At 41.9% G+C, this 17,595-nt stretch overlaps 1 protein-coding gene across 1 annotated transcript in view; it reads right to left on the bottom strand.

Moving 5' to 3' along the window:
* Positions 1-7,337: 7,337 nt before the first annotated feature.
* The window catches only part of LOC144668446 (uncharacterized), a 37,699-nt gene continuing 27,441 nt past the window's right edge, over positions 7,338-17,595 (bottom strand). The window contains exon 3 of the mRNA XM_078530502.1: positions 7,338-10,843. Coding sequence (XP_078386628.1) covers positions 10,548-10,843 — 296 coding nt within the window. The 3' untranslated portion in view covers positions 7,338-10,547. The remainder of the gene's footprint in view (positions 10,844-17,595) is intronic.

Below are 17,595 nucleotides of genomic sequence, written 5' to 3'. Positions count from 1 at the left end.
CTCACTCTTAAGTTTTAAGAATAAATTGGATAGATACATGGATGGGAGAGGTCTGGAGGGTTATGGACTGGGTGCAGGTCAATGGGACTAGCGGAATAATATTTCGGCGCAGATTAGAAGGGCCGAATGGCCTGTTTTTCTGTGCTGTAGTGTTCTATGGTTCTAATACAATTATATTTATACAAAATGAATAAGGGTGAAGCATTGAAAGGAAACAAATAGTAATTAGGAATGGGAGTGAGGACAAATAATCAAAATAAGTATTAAAAATAAGGACAATAGACTAGAACATTCAGATGCCAGTATGAATTGTGAGATGGAATGCTGCAAGTTAGTAGAGAATTATGTTTTTAGATTTATACATTGAGTGAGACATGAGTAAAAAATAAATGTAACACTTTTATTTCTAAGGATTTAAAAGGATTGTAATTTTTAAATTAGGTGGGTCAAATAAATTGAACTTGTGATCATTTAATTGAGTAGTTGGGTGTTGGTCCTCTCTCTTTCTTCTACTGAATGTTCCATTGATAAGATTCTTAACCATGCTTATCTTAAGCAACTAATTGCAGCATCATCTTAACAATTAGATGTTCTGATCTTTCATTTTATTAGATATCTGGATGATAACCACCCCACCCCCTCCCCCACACTCGGACACATACTTTTTAGAATTTGATATCAAAGTTTAAATTGTTCCAATAGTATAAGTGTGGAAAACCTTGTTCACATCACAAACATATGAAATACCTCTGTCACTACAAATGCAATGGAACCAAGTTGAATGTAGCAATATGTGAAAGAGGCTCTCTGCCAGATTTGGTTGGCCAGCAGAGGTGCAGGTTTGTATAATAAGATCACATGCAAGAGAACTGATAATGCATTTTGAAAAGCCTCCTGTCTTGTACCATCTTTCAAGCAAAACTGATTTGCCCAGGCTCTCAGTATGGAGATAGTGAGGTTGGAAAGTTGAGAGGGCGTCCTGTTGAGATCTTTTTATGAAACAAAGAACTCCCTATCTCTCTCCCTGGAGATTTCCAAATCTCATTTGTTTCTGAATTTTGATTGGCAGCTTCAGATAGCAGTTTGTGACAGGTTTTGCATTTTACCAGGTGAACAGCCTAACCCAGCACACCAAGTATGTATGTCATTTTCCAGTGTAGATTTACCCAGAGTTTAAAGTATTTTGACCTCACTGCACCATGAAATGGAACAAACTGTCTTATTGTGGATGAGGTGGATTTACCAAGAGGGCAAATGTACTTCAATTCTATTTCTGAAAAAGTTTTCCTTTCATTATTCCTTGTATTTTTTTATTCCATGTAACATTTGAAAGGATCTGAAGATAATTGGATCTTTACAATCAATATATCCTGTATTCATTTTCCATACTTGGGGATGAGATGAATTTTAACTCATTGCTGATTTTGTTTAATCTTGTATTTATTGTAAAATCTGTAATTAATATTATTAAAGTGCAATATGCCAGATTCAAAATTTTGATGGGATTTGGCAATGGTAATGCCATCAAATATCATGGGGAGATAGTTGAAGGATATTGTCAATACATGGCCCTTTCAAAGTGAAGGAGGGGGAGGAGGATCCTAGAGGTTTGTTGCTATCCATGAGTTGTTGAAGCTTGTGATTCTTCACAACTGAAAGGAAATAAAAAGATTTTTCCTCTTCTCTGATGCTGAACAATCTCAGCTTCATCCCCTTACAACCCCACCTCAATGAATTTCAAGCTCAGCATGACCCCGAACTCCTCTTCTGTCACCTTTGCCTCTGTGCCCACTTCTTTGGCCAGGAGTGCTTCCTCCACTTGGCAGACCCTTTTATCCATCTCCAATATTCTCCCTCCACCTGGACCACTAACTCTAGCCTCTCACCCACTCTAGATCGTTTCATTGAGAATTGCTGGCGTGAAATCAGCCGCCTCAATTTCTCTGGTCCCCTCACGTCAACCTATCTCCCTATAAACTTGCAACACTTCATTCCCTCAGGTCCATCCCTAGCATCGTTGTCAAATCTGCTGATGAGAGGTATTGTTGTCTGGTTTCTGACCTCTACCTAACAAAGACCAAATGCCAACTCCAAAGTGAAACGGCAATTTATTTGTATTTCTTTTAATTTAATAAACAGTATTCACTGCTCATAATGTATTTTCTTCTACATTGGGAAGACCAAATGCACATGGGGTGACTGCTTTGTCCAAACATGATCCCGAGCTTCCTGGCAGTTGTAATTTGAATTCTCTACTTTGTTCCCATTCTGACCTTTCTTTCCTTTGCCTAGCAGTGTTCCAATGAGGCTCAAAGCAAGCTTGAGGAACACCTTATTTTTCAACTTAGCACTCTAAAGCCTTCTGAACTCCATGTTGAGCGTAACAATTTTAGATCATAACTTCTGCCCCTGTTTCATGTTTCTTTTCTGGTTTGGTTTCTTTCCCCCTTTTTTCCTTCATTTACCTTGTGTTCAGAAGGCAGCTATCCTGCCATTCACACCTCCACATCTTTTGTTTCTCTACTTGACCAATTACCATTCCTTTTGGCCTTATGCCATGAAATCTTTTGTCATTTATTCTCTCCTGCCCTCCACCCTATCCCAGACCTTTCCTTTTGTTTTTTTCCCCCACCCTTTAACTTGCACAAAACCTTTAGCACTGCAGAAACTCATTGTGTGATTACCACGGCGGTTCCATTCTTATGCCTCAGACCTGATGATAATTCAAGAGCAGTAGCCTCACTTCCAAGACACCATCCTGAACTGGACATGTCATTCTTGTCCAATGTATTTATACACTGTAAGCTCTCCATTCAGGAATGCCTAGGACCAAGTCATTTCTGGGTTTTGGAATTTTTTGGTTTATGGAATGATGTTAGAATGCCTAACCACAACTGTGTGAACTAGAAAACATTGTTAGATACAAATATTTACCTGAAACACGTAACAATGATAAAACATTTCAAAGCAGTAATAAAAATTGTTTCACTTATCCAAGTAATGCATCTTCCACGTTTCTGCCCCCAGAGTCCTGGGCTAAAATCATGCCTTTGGTCGCTTGGGTCTGCTCACAAAATTTCAGGATAACTGATGTTTCCGAACAATGGAGAGGTTACAGTGTATTTATATCTAATGTAGGAATAAATCTCAAGGTGCTTCACAGGAGCATAATCAGGCTAAAAGCTACTTTGAGCCAAAAGAGACATTAGGATAGGTAACTAAAAGTTGGGCCAAAGAGACATGGTTTAGTTTAGGATCTAGGTGGCTAAAAGTGGGGTAAACGGAGTGGGAGATGAACCAGAAGCCATTGCTTGAGGAACATGGGGTTCTTGGAGGAGGGTACACCCTTGGGCGGTGGTGAGGCCATATAGGGATTTGAACCTGGGAATGAGTGTTTTGAAATCAGGGTATTGGTGGACCAAAGGTCAGCAAGAACAAGAGCGATGGATTTGATAGAAATTAAGAAATAGGCAGAGTTTCCAATGAATTTAAATTTAAGAAGGTGAAAGAAGGGAGGCCATCCAGGAATGCATTAGGTCAAACTCAAATCCAGAGGCAGCAAAAGCAGGGTGTCAGCAGCAGATGAACCAAAGCAGAGGCAATATTTCTGAGGTGAAAATAAGCAGTCTTGGTGGAGTGGATATATTGAATGCTTACCTGGACGTCAAATATGACACCAACAATGCAAATGACCTCAGCCTCAGCCAGTAACCAGGGAAAGGACTGGAATACGTGGTTGGAGAACAGTGTGGCAGGAACCAAAGACAATACCTTCAGTTTTCCCAGTATTTACTTGGAAGAAACTAGTTCATCCAAGCCTCGATATCAAGACAATTAAACAGTGAAGGGGCAGTGGTGAGGAAGAGCTCAGTGTCATTAGTATACTTGCGGAACTTGATGCTGAGATTTTGGATGATGTTTGTGGGGTGGGGTGGGGAGGGGGGTAATGGGGGCAGCGTGTAGGCAAGGAACATGAAGGAACTAGTGATGAATAATGGGGGACTCCAGCGTTAACAGTACAAGGGCAAGAAGAGAAGACATTGCTAGTGATTCTCTGGCTATGACTGGATAGATAGGAATAAAACCAGGTGAATGGAGTCCCACCGACTAGACAATGGAAAAGATGCATTAGAGGATGATGTAATCTACCATGTCAAGATCATAAGAACAAAAGGGCCCACTCTTCTGATGTATTTGAAGGTGGGCAGCCTTGTAAAATAAAGCTGAATGGATGATCTCAAACTTAGTAACAAATTAGTCCATGGGCTCTTTGGATTTGTTGAAAGTGAGACTGCGGAGGCAAGGGAGAGGGTTTAAGGATGTGGTTAGTAGTGGAGAAAATAAACTGGAGTTTTGTTCCATTCTAGGATATTCCTTATAGTAGTGAGCAGGACCTGATGGTTCAGCTGCATCTGGCATTGAATGGTTGAACCAGCTGCATGGTCATAAAATCCAGTTGGACTTCAGAGAGCAAAGATGGGGGCTGTAGCACGAAAACTTGGGATAGAATATCACAGTCCAAAAATTCCATTCCACTTCATGTATATTGTTCATTTCACTCATTCAAACGATTTCTACTTTCAAACAATTCCACTTCATAAATTACAGACATGATCTAACCAAACAGGCTTGAGGGGGTCAATGGCATACTTCTGTTCCTACTAAGTTACATCGATCACTTTAATCCATCATAGACTTATTCCATCTCTCAGTCCATTACATTCTATCAATTTTATTAAATCATTAATTTCTATTCTATTCCACTATCCATTATTAAAACATATGGGGAAACCCAGCCAAGAGAATATTAAACTACACGACTAAAATAGTAAAAATACAAAGCAGACATAACTGCTGGAAGCAGTGTAAAGAAACTCTGGCTGAGAGTAGCATCGGGGTTTTGAGTTATGGGGGAGCTTTCTAGCCTAGACTGGCAACATTTGAAAGGTGACCTTCTGGAAATATATAAAGAAGAGAATTAAAAAGCAAATATGGAATTTTACTTTTTAAATTGCTGTATAAAACTAATACCATTTTATTACTAGGGACCATATGCATTTTAGACTTCGGATAAGAAACTCATCACAAAGAAAAGTCACATTGAATTATTGAATGGAGTAGAGGCACCAAATACCTTGGAATCATTTAAGAAATAATTAACAGAAGATGGGGGTGAGAGAAGACAGTAGGGTCATTCTAGATGGATAAGTTATAAGCTGAATAGCTTTCTTCATCTATCATTATCTGGTGATCTTATGAAAACAAGTCACAAGAAAGAAACAATTGCTGACAAAGGGCTATGCTGTCAAAGCTTTTTGTCTTGCACTCATCAGGACAGATGCAAGAATGCCAAATTTTACAGGGAACAATAATTTATACTGCATGAAAAAAGGGATGCTGTTTAGTTGGCAAGTCAGCTCTGATTGTCAAAACATGGTTATGGTAAATGCACCTCATGCTTTATACAAAAAAGTTGCAATGTCTGGACATATTCTTTTTGCAGAATCACATCTAATGTTGGACATTATGTTCTGAGTTTTGCAAGCAGGGGCTGGGTGAGCACGGTCAGTATTTCACCTATTGGGAACAGCTGCAGGGGCGTGCTGTTGACACAATCCATCAGTTGTTGGGATGTACAGCCATGTACCTGGCATCACACGGGCACTGTAAGTGTATACCACATTACTCTTTTGTGCGGTAGGCAGAATGTCTTTTTGGTTTGATGGCAAAGTGCTGTTAGTGGAAAACACCACTTGTATTGACATCGAAATTTTCCAGGTACTTTACCCTTCCAAAAGTCTGAAACTGGCAGCTTTAGGCCCTTTCATGAGTATGCGTGATACACAGCGAGCAATGATCTGACTGGGGTAGCTTTGATGTGCCCCATTTTGGCATCAAAACTGCACAGTGAGCAAATGGCTCACGCCCTATTTACAAGTTTGCCAATAAGGCCATTCTAATAGCGCCTAGAGCTGTAGGAATTCCAATGTGCATAAGGACCAGTGAAGGTAGGCTTGTGGTAGACAGTAGTAGAGAATCCATGAGCGGGTTTTTCAACTGGAACGTTGAGGAAAGGGACCTCATTAGAATGCTCCATCTCAAAGGTGAATGTGGGTGGGATGGAGTGCATTAACATGTATAAGGAAATTCTTACATGCAGTTGCAGATTCAAATATAGCAAATATATCTTCTGTCTTCATTCTGGAGGATACAAAAAACATTCCAGTAACAGCTAAAAATTAGGAGGTGGAAAGGAGAGAGGAACTTGGTGAAATTACAATCATTAGGGAAGCGGTAGTGAGCAAACTGATGGAACTGCGGGCTGACACGTCTCCGCATCCTGATGGACTTCGTCCTATTGTCTTAAAAGTGGTGGCAAATGAGATAGTAGATGCGTTGGTGTTAATTTTCCAAAATTCCCTAGATTCTGGAAAGGTTCCATCAGACTGGAAAGTAGCAAATATAACCCGTCTATTCAAGGAGGGAGAGAGGCAGACAACACGAAACTCTAGGCCAGTTAGCTTGATGTTTGTCATGGAAAAGGTGTCAGAGTCGATCATTAAATAGGTTACAACTGGGCACTTGAAAAAATACATGGTAATTGGGAAGAGTCAGCATGGTTTTGTGAAAGGGAAATCATGTTTAACCAATTTATTAGAATTCTTTGAAGGCCCTAGAGGGAACCCATAGCAACACGATCTATTTGTGCATACGTAGTGTCATTAAAGCTAAACTCAAATGCGTGAGTTGCTAAGTTCAACGGCGGCAGGTTTAGATTTCCATGGGGAAATCTAGTGATATGGTGTAAATGTTTATGGCCTCCTTAAGAAGCACATTAATGAATAGGCTTGCAATGTGAAACTAGTATATAGACACAGCATTGCTGTCGATATGCAGGTCATGTGCAGTGGATAAAGGGGAGCCTGTAGACGTACTGTACTTGGATTTCCAGAATGCATTTGATAAGGTGCCACTTTAAAGATTATTGCAGAAAATAAAAGCTCATGGTGTATGGACTCTTAGCTCATGGTATTAGCCTGGATAGAAGATAACAGAGGATAGAGTGTAAGCATAAATGGGTCTTTATCTGATCGGCAGGATGTGGAGAGTGGAGGCTTGCAGGGACCTGTGCTGGGACCTCAGCTTTTTACAATTTACATCAATAACTTAAGGTGAGCGGAGCAATGGCATGGTAGCTGAATTTGCAGACAACACAAAGATAGGTAGGAAAGTTTGTTGTGAAAAAGACGTAAAGAGTTTGCAGACAAATATAGATAAGTTGAGTGAGTGGGCAAAAATCTGGCAGAGCATAATGTGGGAAAATGTGAAGTTGGCAGGAAGGATGAAAAAGCAGAGTATCACTTCAATGGAGAATGGCTGCAGAATGCAGAGGGATCTCGGTGTTCTCGTGCATGAGTCACAAAAAGTTAGTATGCAGGTACAGCAAGTGATCAAGGGCAGCAAATGGAATGCTATCCTTTATTATGAGAGGAATTGAGCATAATAATAAGGATGTTATGCTTCAGTTATACAGGGCATTGGTGAGACCACATCTCGAATAGTGTGTGCAGTTTTGGTCTCCTTATTTAAGGAAGGGTGTAAATGTGTTGGAGGCGGTTCAGAGGAGGTTTACTAGATTGCTATCTGGAATGAGCGGGTGGTCTTATGAGGATAGGTTGGACAGGCTGGGCTTGTTTCCATTGGAGTGTAGAAGAGTGAGGAGTGACTTGATTGAAGTATATAAGATTCTGATTGGTCCTAACGAGGTGGATGTGGAAAGGATGTTTCCTCTTGTGGATGAGTCCAGAACGAGGGGATGTTATTTTAAAATTAGGGGTCACCATTTTGGAACAGAGATGAGGAGAATTTCATTCTTTCAGAGGGTCGTGCGACTTTGGAACTCTCCGTTTCAGGTGGTGGTGGAGGCGGGGTCACAATATTTTTAAGGCAGAGGTAGATTCTTGTTAGGTAAGGGAATCAAAGGTTATCAAGGTAGATGGGGATGTAGAACTCGAAACACAAACAGATCAACTATGATCTAATTGAATGGTGGAGCAGGCTCGAGGGGCTGAATGACCTTCTGCTCCTATTTTGTATGTTCGTATGTATCATCTATGTATCAGAAATATATGCAAGGTAGGAGATTAGGAACCATTCCATCGAAAACAGGTTTCTCATGGAAAGTGAGGAAAATGTTAGAGAGCACTGGCCCTAGAGGGAACCCATAGCAACACGATCTATTTGTGCATACGTAGTGTCATTAAAGCTAAACTCAACTGCGTGAGTTGCTAAGTTCAACGGCGGCAGGTTTAGATTTCCATGGGGAAATCTAGTGATATGGTGTAAATGTTTATGGCCTCCTTAAGAAGCACATTAATGAATAGGCTTGCAATGTGAAACTAGTATATAGACACAGCATTGCTGTCGATATGCAGGTCATGTCAGTCTTTGCAAAAGTAAAGGAATCCTTCAATGTCTTTGTGGAGTACTCACTCAACCATTTGGCCAATTCATGTTGTACAGAACCAGTCATAAAGATAGGGTGTGATAGGGCATCACTTGTGCATGTCTTGGGAAGCCCGTACATACGTGGATGTAGTGAACCACGAGGATGAATCCCAACATAAATACAGCCAGGCAGCTTGTTACTCTTATACACGTCTAACAAACATTTTAGTAACCTGCTTCCGACAGGGCTGCGAGATCATGCTTGGCGATGGATCCAATAGATACGAATTTGGATCCGTCATCAATAACAGTGTGTATTTTGTCAATATAGTCATGCTTGTTAAGGTTGTCCAGCTCATATGTCTAGGTTGGCCTTGAGGTCTAGGAACATTGGTGCAGGGATAGGCCATTTGGCCTTTCTAGCCAGCTCCACCATTCAATAAGATCATGGCTGATCTGGTTATGGTCTCAGCTCCACTTTCCTCTGTCCCCATAACCTTTAACTCCCTTGCCTAACAAAAAATCTGCCTAACTCTGCCTTGAATAGATTCAAAGGCCCAGCCTCCACTACTTTCTGGGGAAGAAAATTTCCACACACCAATGACCCTTTGGGAGAAAAAATTTTTCCTCATCTCTGTCTTAAAAGGGAGACCCTCTTATTTGACGTATTTGAAAATCAGACAGATCATTGGGTATCCCGCAGTATGGATGTGCTAGGTCAGTTGGATATGCTTTCAAGGACTCAGCTTTTTATTAGACAGGGCAGCTGAGAATAGGGGAGCTCAAACTCTGCGAATACCTCTTCCTATTTGATGTGGAACATAGAAACACATTTTCGATGGAATGACGATATGTAGATGACACATTTGCTTTATTTGAACTTATAGCTGCTGTAAGAATTTCCTTACACACCTTAACGTATTCCTTCCTGCACTCAAATTCACCTTTGAAATAGAGCAGCCTAATGAGCTTCCTTTGCTTGATGTGTTAGTTGAGCAATTTGCTAATGGGTTCTCTCCTAATGTCTGCTGTAAGCCTACCTTCACTGTTCAATATGTATATTGGGATTCCTACAGCTCCACGCACTACAGGATTGGCCTTACCAGCAATCTCAAACAGGGTCTGAGTCATTTGCTAACCATGCAAGCTTGATGCCGAAATAGGGTGCATCAAAGCCATCCTGTGGGATAATAGCTATTCCGATCAGATCATTGCTCACTCTGCATCACGCATGCTCAGAAATGGGCCTAAGGCCACCAATTTTGGACCTAAAAAGTGCCCAGCCTGCCTCAAATTACCCTGGAAAAAAATTTGAGCAACAGGTGAAGCTTGCCGTTTTACACTGCTGCTGTGCAGGGGCAACACAAGTGGTGTCTTCCACTAACAGGATGCTGTGGTCAAGCCAAAAAGACGTTCTGCCCATCACACACAAGAGGAATGTGTTATATGAATTTCAGTGCTGGTGTGATGCCAGGTATGTAGGCCTTACATCCCAATGACTGGTGGACTGTGTCAAACAGCACATCCCTTTGGCTGTTCACAATAGGTGGAATACTGACCATACTCAACCAGCCCGTGCTTGCAAAACCCAGAACATAATGCTCAACATTAGATGTGATTCTGCAGTTGGGCATCATTTCCTGCACAATCCCAAGTGTGCTACGAATGATACTAACAACCAATTTAAAATTCAGTTGGGATTTCAATGTAGCTTGTTTGCTAGACACTAAATATATTCATACGCAGGGTTGTCCTGTACAGGCAAAAGGAATATGCCCAGACAGTGCATCTTTTTTGAATAAACTAAAGCATGGGGGACAATAGCTCCCAGGTGAATTCACCATGACAATGTCTCGACCAATCAGAGCCGACTTGTCAACAAATTAGCATCCCTTTTCTCATGCAGTATAAATTGTTGTTCCCTTTGAAAGTGGGCATTCTTGCATCTGTCCTGATGATTACAAGAACAGCTTCAACAGCGTGACTCTTTTTCCAGCAATATTCAAGTTCTGTACCACAAATGGTACAACTGCATGCAAGGAGCATCAGCAGTCAGTGGCGTCAATTCATGGTTGTCATGCTGCTTGACCAGCTGTCCCCTACTCATTGTGAGTTCGCTGATGCATCCGCAGCCCATTGGAGGTGCAGAAACGCTTTGTGCAGAAGGTGCATTCAAATGGTTTCTCTCCAGTGTGAACACGCAGGTGTGTATCCAGGAGACTGGGCCAGCGAAATCTCTTCCCACACACAGTACAACGGAACCCTTTCCCCTCCTTGACACCGGATACACACTGGCTAGGGGTGGGCATTGGCGCATCAGAGGATTCGCTTTCTTTCACTTTTTCTTTCCTGGCTCTTCTCTTTATTTTGTTTGCACATGTCCCATCCAGCAGACCTGAACAAATAAAATCAATAGATTAACATATAGGCTTCAGACTGTCCTCTGAAGCAAAGCTGCAAACACACAGCAGGTCAGTCAGAACCTATGCAAAAAGGCTGGCAAGTTTCTGGGCTCAAGTTTTTCAGAGGTGCAAAATAACGGATAGGCAATCCTCAGTGGAACAATGTAGCAAATCATCTCAAGATTTGAATTTCACAGAGCGCAGACCAGACTTGATAGAAGTTTACAAAATTATGAGTGGCACGGACAGAGTAGATAGTCAGAAGCTTTTTCCCAGGGTGGAAGAGTCAATTACTAGGGGACATAGATTTAAGGTGAGAGGAGAAAACTATAGAGGAGATGTGTGGAGCAAGTTTTTTACGCAGAGGGTAGTGAGTGTCTGGAATTCGCTGCCAGAGGAGGTGGTGGAAGCAGGTACGATAGTGGTGTTTAAGAGGCAGCTTGACAAATACATGAATAGGATGGGAATAGAGGGATACGGACCCCGGAAGTGCAAAATGTTTTAGTTGACGGGCAATATGATCGGCGCAGGCTCGGAGGGCCGAAGGGCCTGTTCCTGTGCTGTACTTTGCTTTGTTCTTTGTTCTTGTTCTATGAAGTGGCAGGAGTATGGACGGTGGGAGAGAAAGCCCAATACAGAGCGTGGACCTGAACAAAGGTGGCAGGGTATATTTAGCAAATCCAAAAACAAAAATCAAGGAGTGACATCACAGGATAGCAGGTGGGTGATTGTTGAATATTTTATTTTTCACTAAGTTAGGGCAGCGGGTTAAGTTAAAACATTTAGTTAATAGTCTGGTAAATAAAGGCATGGCAGGACACCTTGGTCCCATCGAATGCACATCCTGTACCATGTAGGAATTCCAGGTTAACACATCTGTAGGAAGTGTTTCAGCTGGAGGAGCTCGAGCTCTGGGTTTCAGAGCTTCAACAGTAGCTGGCATCACTGTGGTGCGTCAGTGAGGCTGAGCTAGGCTGGTCACACCTTAACACTACGCAGGCTGAGGGAATAAGTGGCAGACAAGGACCCCCAAGTATATCTCACTTGGGGGGCCGGTGGTCAGGAAAACATAGTCGTTGTTGTTGGCTATCCCTCAATTTGAGGATGTTATCTACTCAGGTTCGAGTTTCTGCCATGGGTCTTCATGTGATTGAACAGGCTGATTCTCAACTACACGCCCTTGGGCACATGGAGCAGGACATTTCACAAAGTAGTGGGATTCGGAGTGCAGGGTTTTGCTTCCTTTTCTTTCCTTCTCTGCCGCTGTTCTGCCTCATCATTAAGGCATTTGGGCTCAAAGCACGATGCAACTTGATGGCCAAGTTGTTGCCATTTTGAACAATTGGTAGCAAGCTCCTCCCAGTCATTAACATTAATGCTGCTGCATTTCAAGGTGAGTTTCAATGTGTTTTTCAAGCGTTTTTTTTGTCCTCCCCTGGAATACTGGCCATTTGAGACTTGAAAATACAGGACCTGGTGGGGAAGACACTTCTCAGCCATTTGGACACAGTATCCAGTCCATTGTTGTTGATTTTGATAGGAGATTTAAAAAGTATGTGAATAGAGAGTAGGAGAAATGAGGCAGATTTTAGGGAGTTAGCAAAATGCAACCTTGAAGATCATAATCTCTGGATCACTCCCAGTGCCCTGTGCTTGTGGGCACAGCTAAAAAGACAGGGCAAATGAATCCACAGCTACAGATATGGTGCAGTAGTGCTTTAGATTTCTGAGGCATTGGCATGGGTTTTGGGGGAGACGGGACCCATGCAAGCCTACGGGATGCACCTCAACAGGGCAGAGACCAATATTGTCGTGTGGAGGTTTGCAACCGCTGTTGGGGAGGGTTTAAATTAGCTAGGCAGGGAATGGAAACTTGGGCGTAGATTCAGAAGGAAGAGAATCAAAGCTTGAAAAGAAAAGCAGAACATTAGTAAGCAAGTATGGAAAGCTAAGAAAACAAAGGCCAGAAAGTAGACTACAAAGGAGCTGTTCAGTGCTTAATGGTATATACTTTACAGTGCAAAGAGACTAGTAAGTAAGGTAGATGAGCTGAGGACACACACACACTTGAAATATGATGATATAGCTATTATTAAAACACGGCTTAAAGAGTAGGAATGGCAACTCAACATTCCTGGTTACAGGATTTTCAAATGACATGGGGAGGGTGCATCATTGGTTACGAAACAATTATAGCTGTGAGGAGGAATGATATGCTAGAAGAAACATCCAATGAGGCCATATGGGTTGACCTGAGGAACAAAGTGACTAGAGACCTCCAGTAAGAGGGAGATAGAGAAGCAAATATGTAGATAAACTGCGAAGAAATGCAGAAGCTAAAGGTCAGGAACAGTGGGGGTTTCAACTACCTTAACTGGGCTTTTGTCAAGGTTCCATATGGAAGATTGGCCCATGAGATAGAAAAGCAAGTTGAATCCAAAATTAGCTCAGTGGCAGGAAGCAAAAGGTAATGGTCAACAGGTGTTTTTTTTTATATGATTAAAAGGCTTTTTTCATTGGGGTTGCACAGTTCTCATTACTAGGTCCCATGCTTTTCATGGTATAAATCTTAATTTAGACTGTAAGGGTTATGATTAAGGAACCTGCAAATGATATAAAGATTGGTCATGTGGTTACATAAGAACATAAGAAATAGGAGCAGCAGGAGGCCATTCAGCCCTTCGAACCCACTCCACCATTCAATGAGATCATGGTTGATGTTCTACCTCAACACCATTTTCTTGTACTATCTTGTGTCCTTTGATGTTTTTAATATGTAGAAATCTATCGATCTCGGTCTTGAACACACTCAATGACTGAGCTGCTACAGCCCCCGGGACAGGGAATTCCAAAGATTCACCACCCTCTGAGTGAAGAAATTCCTCCTCAACTCAATCCTAAATGGCTTTCTCTTTATTCTGAGACTGTGTCGTCTGGTTCTAGATTCACCAGCCAAGGGAAACATCCTTCCTGCATCGACCCTGTTGAGACATGTAAAAGTTTTATAGTTTGAATGAGATCACCTCTCATTCTTCAAAACTCCAGGGAATAAAGGCCCAGTCTATTTAATCTTTCCTCATAGGACAATCCCTCCATCCCAGGAATTAGTTTAGTGAACCTTTGTTGCACTCCTTCTATGACAAGTATATCTTTCCTTAGACAAGGAGGCCAAAACTGCATATGATACTCCAGGGGCTTACTATACTCCAAGGCTCTATAAATGCAGTTAGACATTATTATCCCTATACTCAAATCTTCTTGTTACAGGCCAACATACCATTTGCCTTCTTAATTGCTTGCTATACCTGCATGTTAGCTTTCAGTGACTCATGAACAAGGACACCCAAGTCCCTTTGAAGCTCTACACTTCCCAGCCTCTCAACATTTAAGAATTAGTCTGTATTTCTGTTTTTCCTACCAAAGCGAATAACCTCACATTTCTCCACATTATATTCCATCTGCCAAATTTTTGCCCACTCGCTTAGCCTCTCCAAATCCCCTTGAAATGTCTTTGCACCATCTTCACAATTCACTCTTCCACCTAGTTTTGTGTCATCTGCAAACTTGGAAATATTACATTTAATCCCTACATCCAAATCATTGATATAAATTATGGATAGCTGGGGCCCAAGCACTGATCCTTCTGGTACCTCACTAGGTCACATCCTGCCAACCTGATAATGACCTATTTATTCTTACTCTGTTTTCTGCCAGTTAACCAGTTCTTAATCCATGTAGTACATCAATCCTAAATGCTTTAATTTTGTTTACTAACCTCTTGTGTGGGACCTTATCAATAGCTTTCTGAAAATCTAAGTATATATCATTTACCTGTTCTCCCTTATCTATTCTGTTAGTTACATCCTCAAAAAAACTCCAACATGTTTGTTAAACATGATTTCCCTTTCATAAATTCATGTTGATAATGCTCAATCCTACCATTCTTTTCTAAGTGTCCTGTTGTCATATCCTTTGTGACAGATTCTAGCATTTTTCCTATTACTGCTATCGGGCTAACAGGTCCACAGTTCCAAGTTTTCTCTCTTCCTCCTTTCTTAAATGGTGGGGTTACATTTGGTACTTTCCAATCTGCAGTGACGATTCCAGAGTCTATAGAATTTTGAAAGATAAGCACCAATGCATCTACTATCACTACAGCCATCTCCTTCAACACTCTGGGATGTAGATCAGCTCCAAGGGATTTATCTACTTTAAGTCCCATTAATTTCTCTAGTACTTTTTATAAACTAATAATATCTTGCAGTTCCTTGTCTGCAATAGTCCCTTGATTCTCCATTATTTCTGGGAGGTTTTAGTATTTTCCTCCATGAAGACGGACAAAGTATTGTTTAATTTCTCAGCCATTTCCTTATTCCCCATTATAAGTTCTGCTGATTCCATTCTTACATAGGAACAGGAGTAGACCATTCAGACTGTCGGGCCTGCTCTGCCATTCAATTAGATCATGGCTGATCATCCACCGCAATGCCTCTTTCCTGCGCTATTTCCATATCCCTTGATGTCATTAGACTCCAGAAATTTATCAATTTCTGTCTTGAACATGCTCAATGATCGAGCTTCCACAGCTCTCTGGGGTAGAGAATTCCAAAGATTGATCACCATCTGAGTGAAGAAATTCCTCCTCATCTCCGTCTTAAATGGCCTACCCCTTATTTTGTCCCTTAGGTTTAGACCCGCCAGCCAGAGGAAACATCTACATCCATCCTGTCACGCCCTGTAAGAACTTTGTAAGTTTCAATGAAGTGTGTTCAAAGGGACAGAGTGTACAAACATAAAAAAAGCAGCAAATAGGGTCAAAGGGGGAAAAATGGTAAAAAGGCAGAATTAATGGCTCTTTACTTAAATGCACGTAGTATTCAGAACAAAATAAATGATTTAATGGCACAAATAGAGGTTAATGGGTATGATCTTATAGTCATTACAGAGACATGGTTACAAGGAGATCAAAGCTGGGAACTAAATATTCAGGGTATGTGACTTTTCGAAAGGACAGGCAGGAAGGAAAGGGTGGTGGGGTAGCTTTGTTAGTACGAGATGGAATAAGTATGATAGCAAGAAATTATCTTGGATCGGAAGATGTAGAATCCATATGGGTGGAGGTAAGAAATAACAAGGGGAAGACGACACTGGTGGGAGTAGTTTATAGATGCCCTAATAGCAGCTATACTGCAGGACAGAGAATAAATCAGGAAATAATGAGGGCATGTAAAAAAGTCAGTTCAATAATCATGGGTGACTTTAATCTTCATGTAGATTGGGAAAATCAAATTTGCAGAGGTAGCCACAAGCAAGAATTCATAGGGTGTATTCGGGACAGTTTCCTAGAACGATATAAAAACAAAAATACCTGGAAAAACTCAGCAGGTCTGGCAGCATCTGTGGAGAGGAGCACAGTTAACGTTTTGAGTCCGCATGACTCTTCAACAGAACTAAGGAAAAATAGAAAAGGGATGAAATATAAGCTGGTTTAAAGGGGGGGATTGGGACAAGAAGAGCTGGATAGAGGGCCAGTGATAGGTGGAGATAACCAAAAGATGTCACAGACAAAAGGACAAAGAGGTGTTGAAGGTGGTGATATTATCTAAAGGAATGTGCTAATTAAGGGTAGAAAGCAGGACGAGCAAGGTACAGATAGCCCTAGTGGGGGTGGGGTGGGGTGAAGGAATCGAAATAGGCTAAAAGGTAGAGATAAAACAATGGATGGAAATACATTTAAAAATAATGGAAATAGGAGGGAAAAGAAAAATCTATATAAATTATTGGAAAAAACAAAAAGGAGGGGGAAAAATCAGAAAGGGGGTGGGTATGGAGGAGAGAGTTCATGATCTAAAATGGTTGAACTCAATATTCAGTCCGGAAGGCTGTAAAGTGCCTAGTCAGAAGATGAGGTGCTGTTCCTCCAGTTTGCGTTGAGCTTCACTGGAACATTGCAGCAGGCCAAGGACGGACATGTGGGCATGACAGCAGGGCGGAATGTTGAAATGGCAAGTGACAGGGAGGTCTGGGTCATGCTTGCGGACAGACCGAAGGTGTTCTGCGAAGCGGTCACCCAGTCTGCGTTTGGTCTCTCCAATGTAGAGGAAACCGCATTGGGAGCAACGAATGCAGTAGACTATGTTGAGGGAAGTACAGGTGAAATGCTGCTTCACTTGAAAGGAGTGTTTGGGCCCTTGGACGGTGAGGAGAGGGGAAGTGAAGGGGTAGGTGTTGCATCTTCTGCGTTTGCATGGGAAGCTGCCGTGGGAGGGGGTTGAGGTGTAGGGGGTGATGGAGGAGTGGACCAGGGTGTCGCGGAGGGAACGATCCCTACGGAATGCCGCCAGGAGGGGTGAAGGGAAGATGTGTTTGGTGGTGTCATCATACTAAAGTTGGCGGAAATGGCAGAGGATGATCCTTTGAATACGGAGGCTGGTGGGGTGGAAGGTGAGAACCTTCCATGGTTATAGGAGGAAGGAAGGGGTGAGGGCAGAAGTGTGAGAAATGGATCAGACATGGTTGAGGGTCATGTCTTCCTTTTTCCTCAGCCGAGGATTCCCCCCCACTCCCCACCACCCCACTGCAGTTGACATGTCAGAAGTGCTGTTGTGGAAGGTAGCATCATCAGAACAGTTATGATGGAGATGGAGAGACCGGGAGAATGGAATGGTTCCTTACAGGAAAGGTGTGAAGAGGTGTAGTTGAGGTAGCTATGGGAGCATCGGCAGTATTTCATTCTTATTTGAGA

Source organism: Cetorhinus maximus, chromosome 26 (assembly GCF_964194155.1).
Source record: "Cetorhinus maximus chromosome 26, sCetMax3.hap1.1, whole genome shotgun sequence".
Lineage (NCBI taxonomy): Eukaryota > Metazoa > Chordata > Chondrichthyes > Lamniformes > Cetorhinidae > Cetorhinus > Cetorhinus maximus.
The sequence above is the reverse complement of the archived record's forward strand: the minus strand, read 5'-3'. Positions and strand labels throughout refer to the sequence as shown.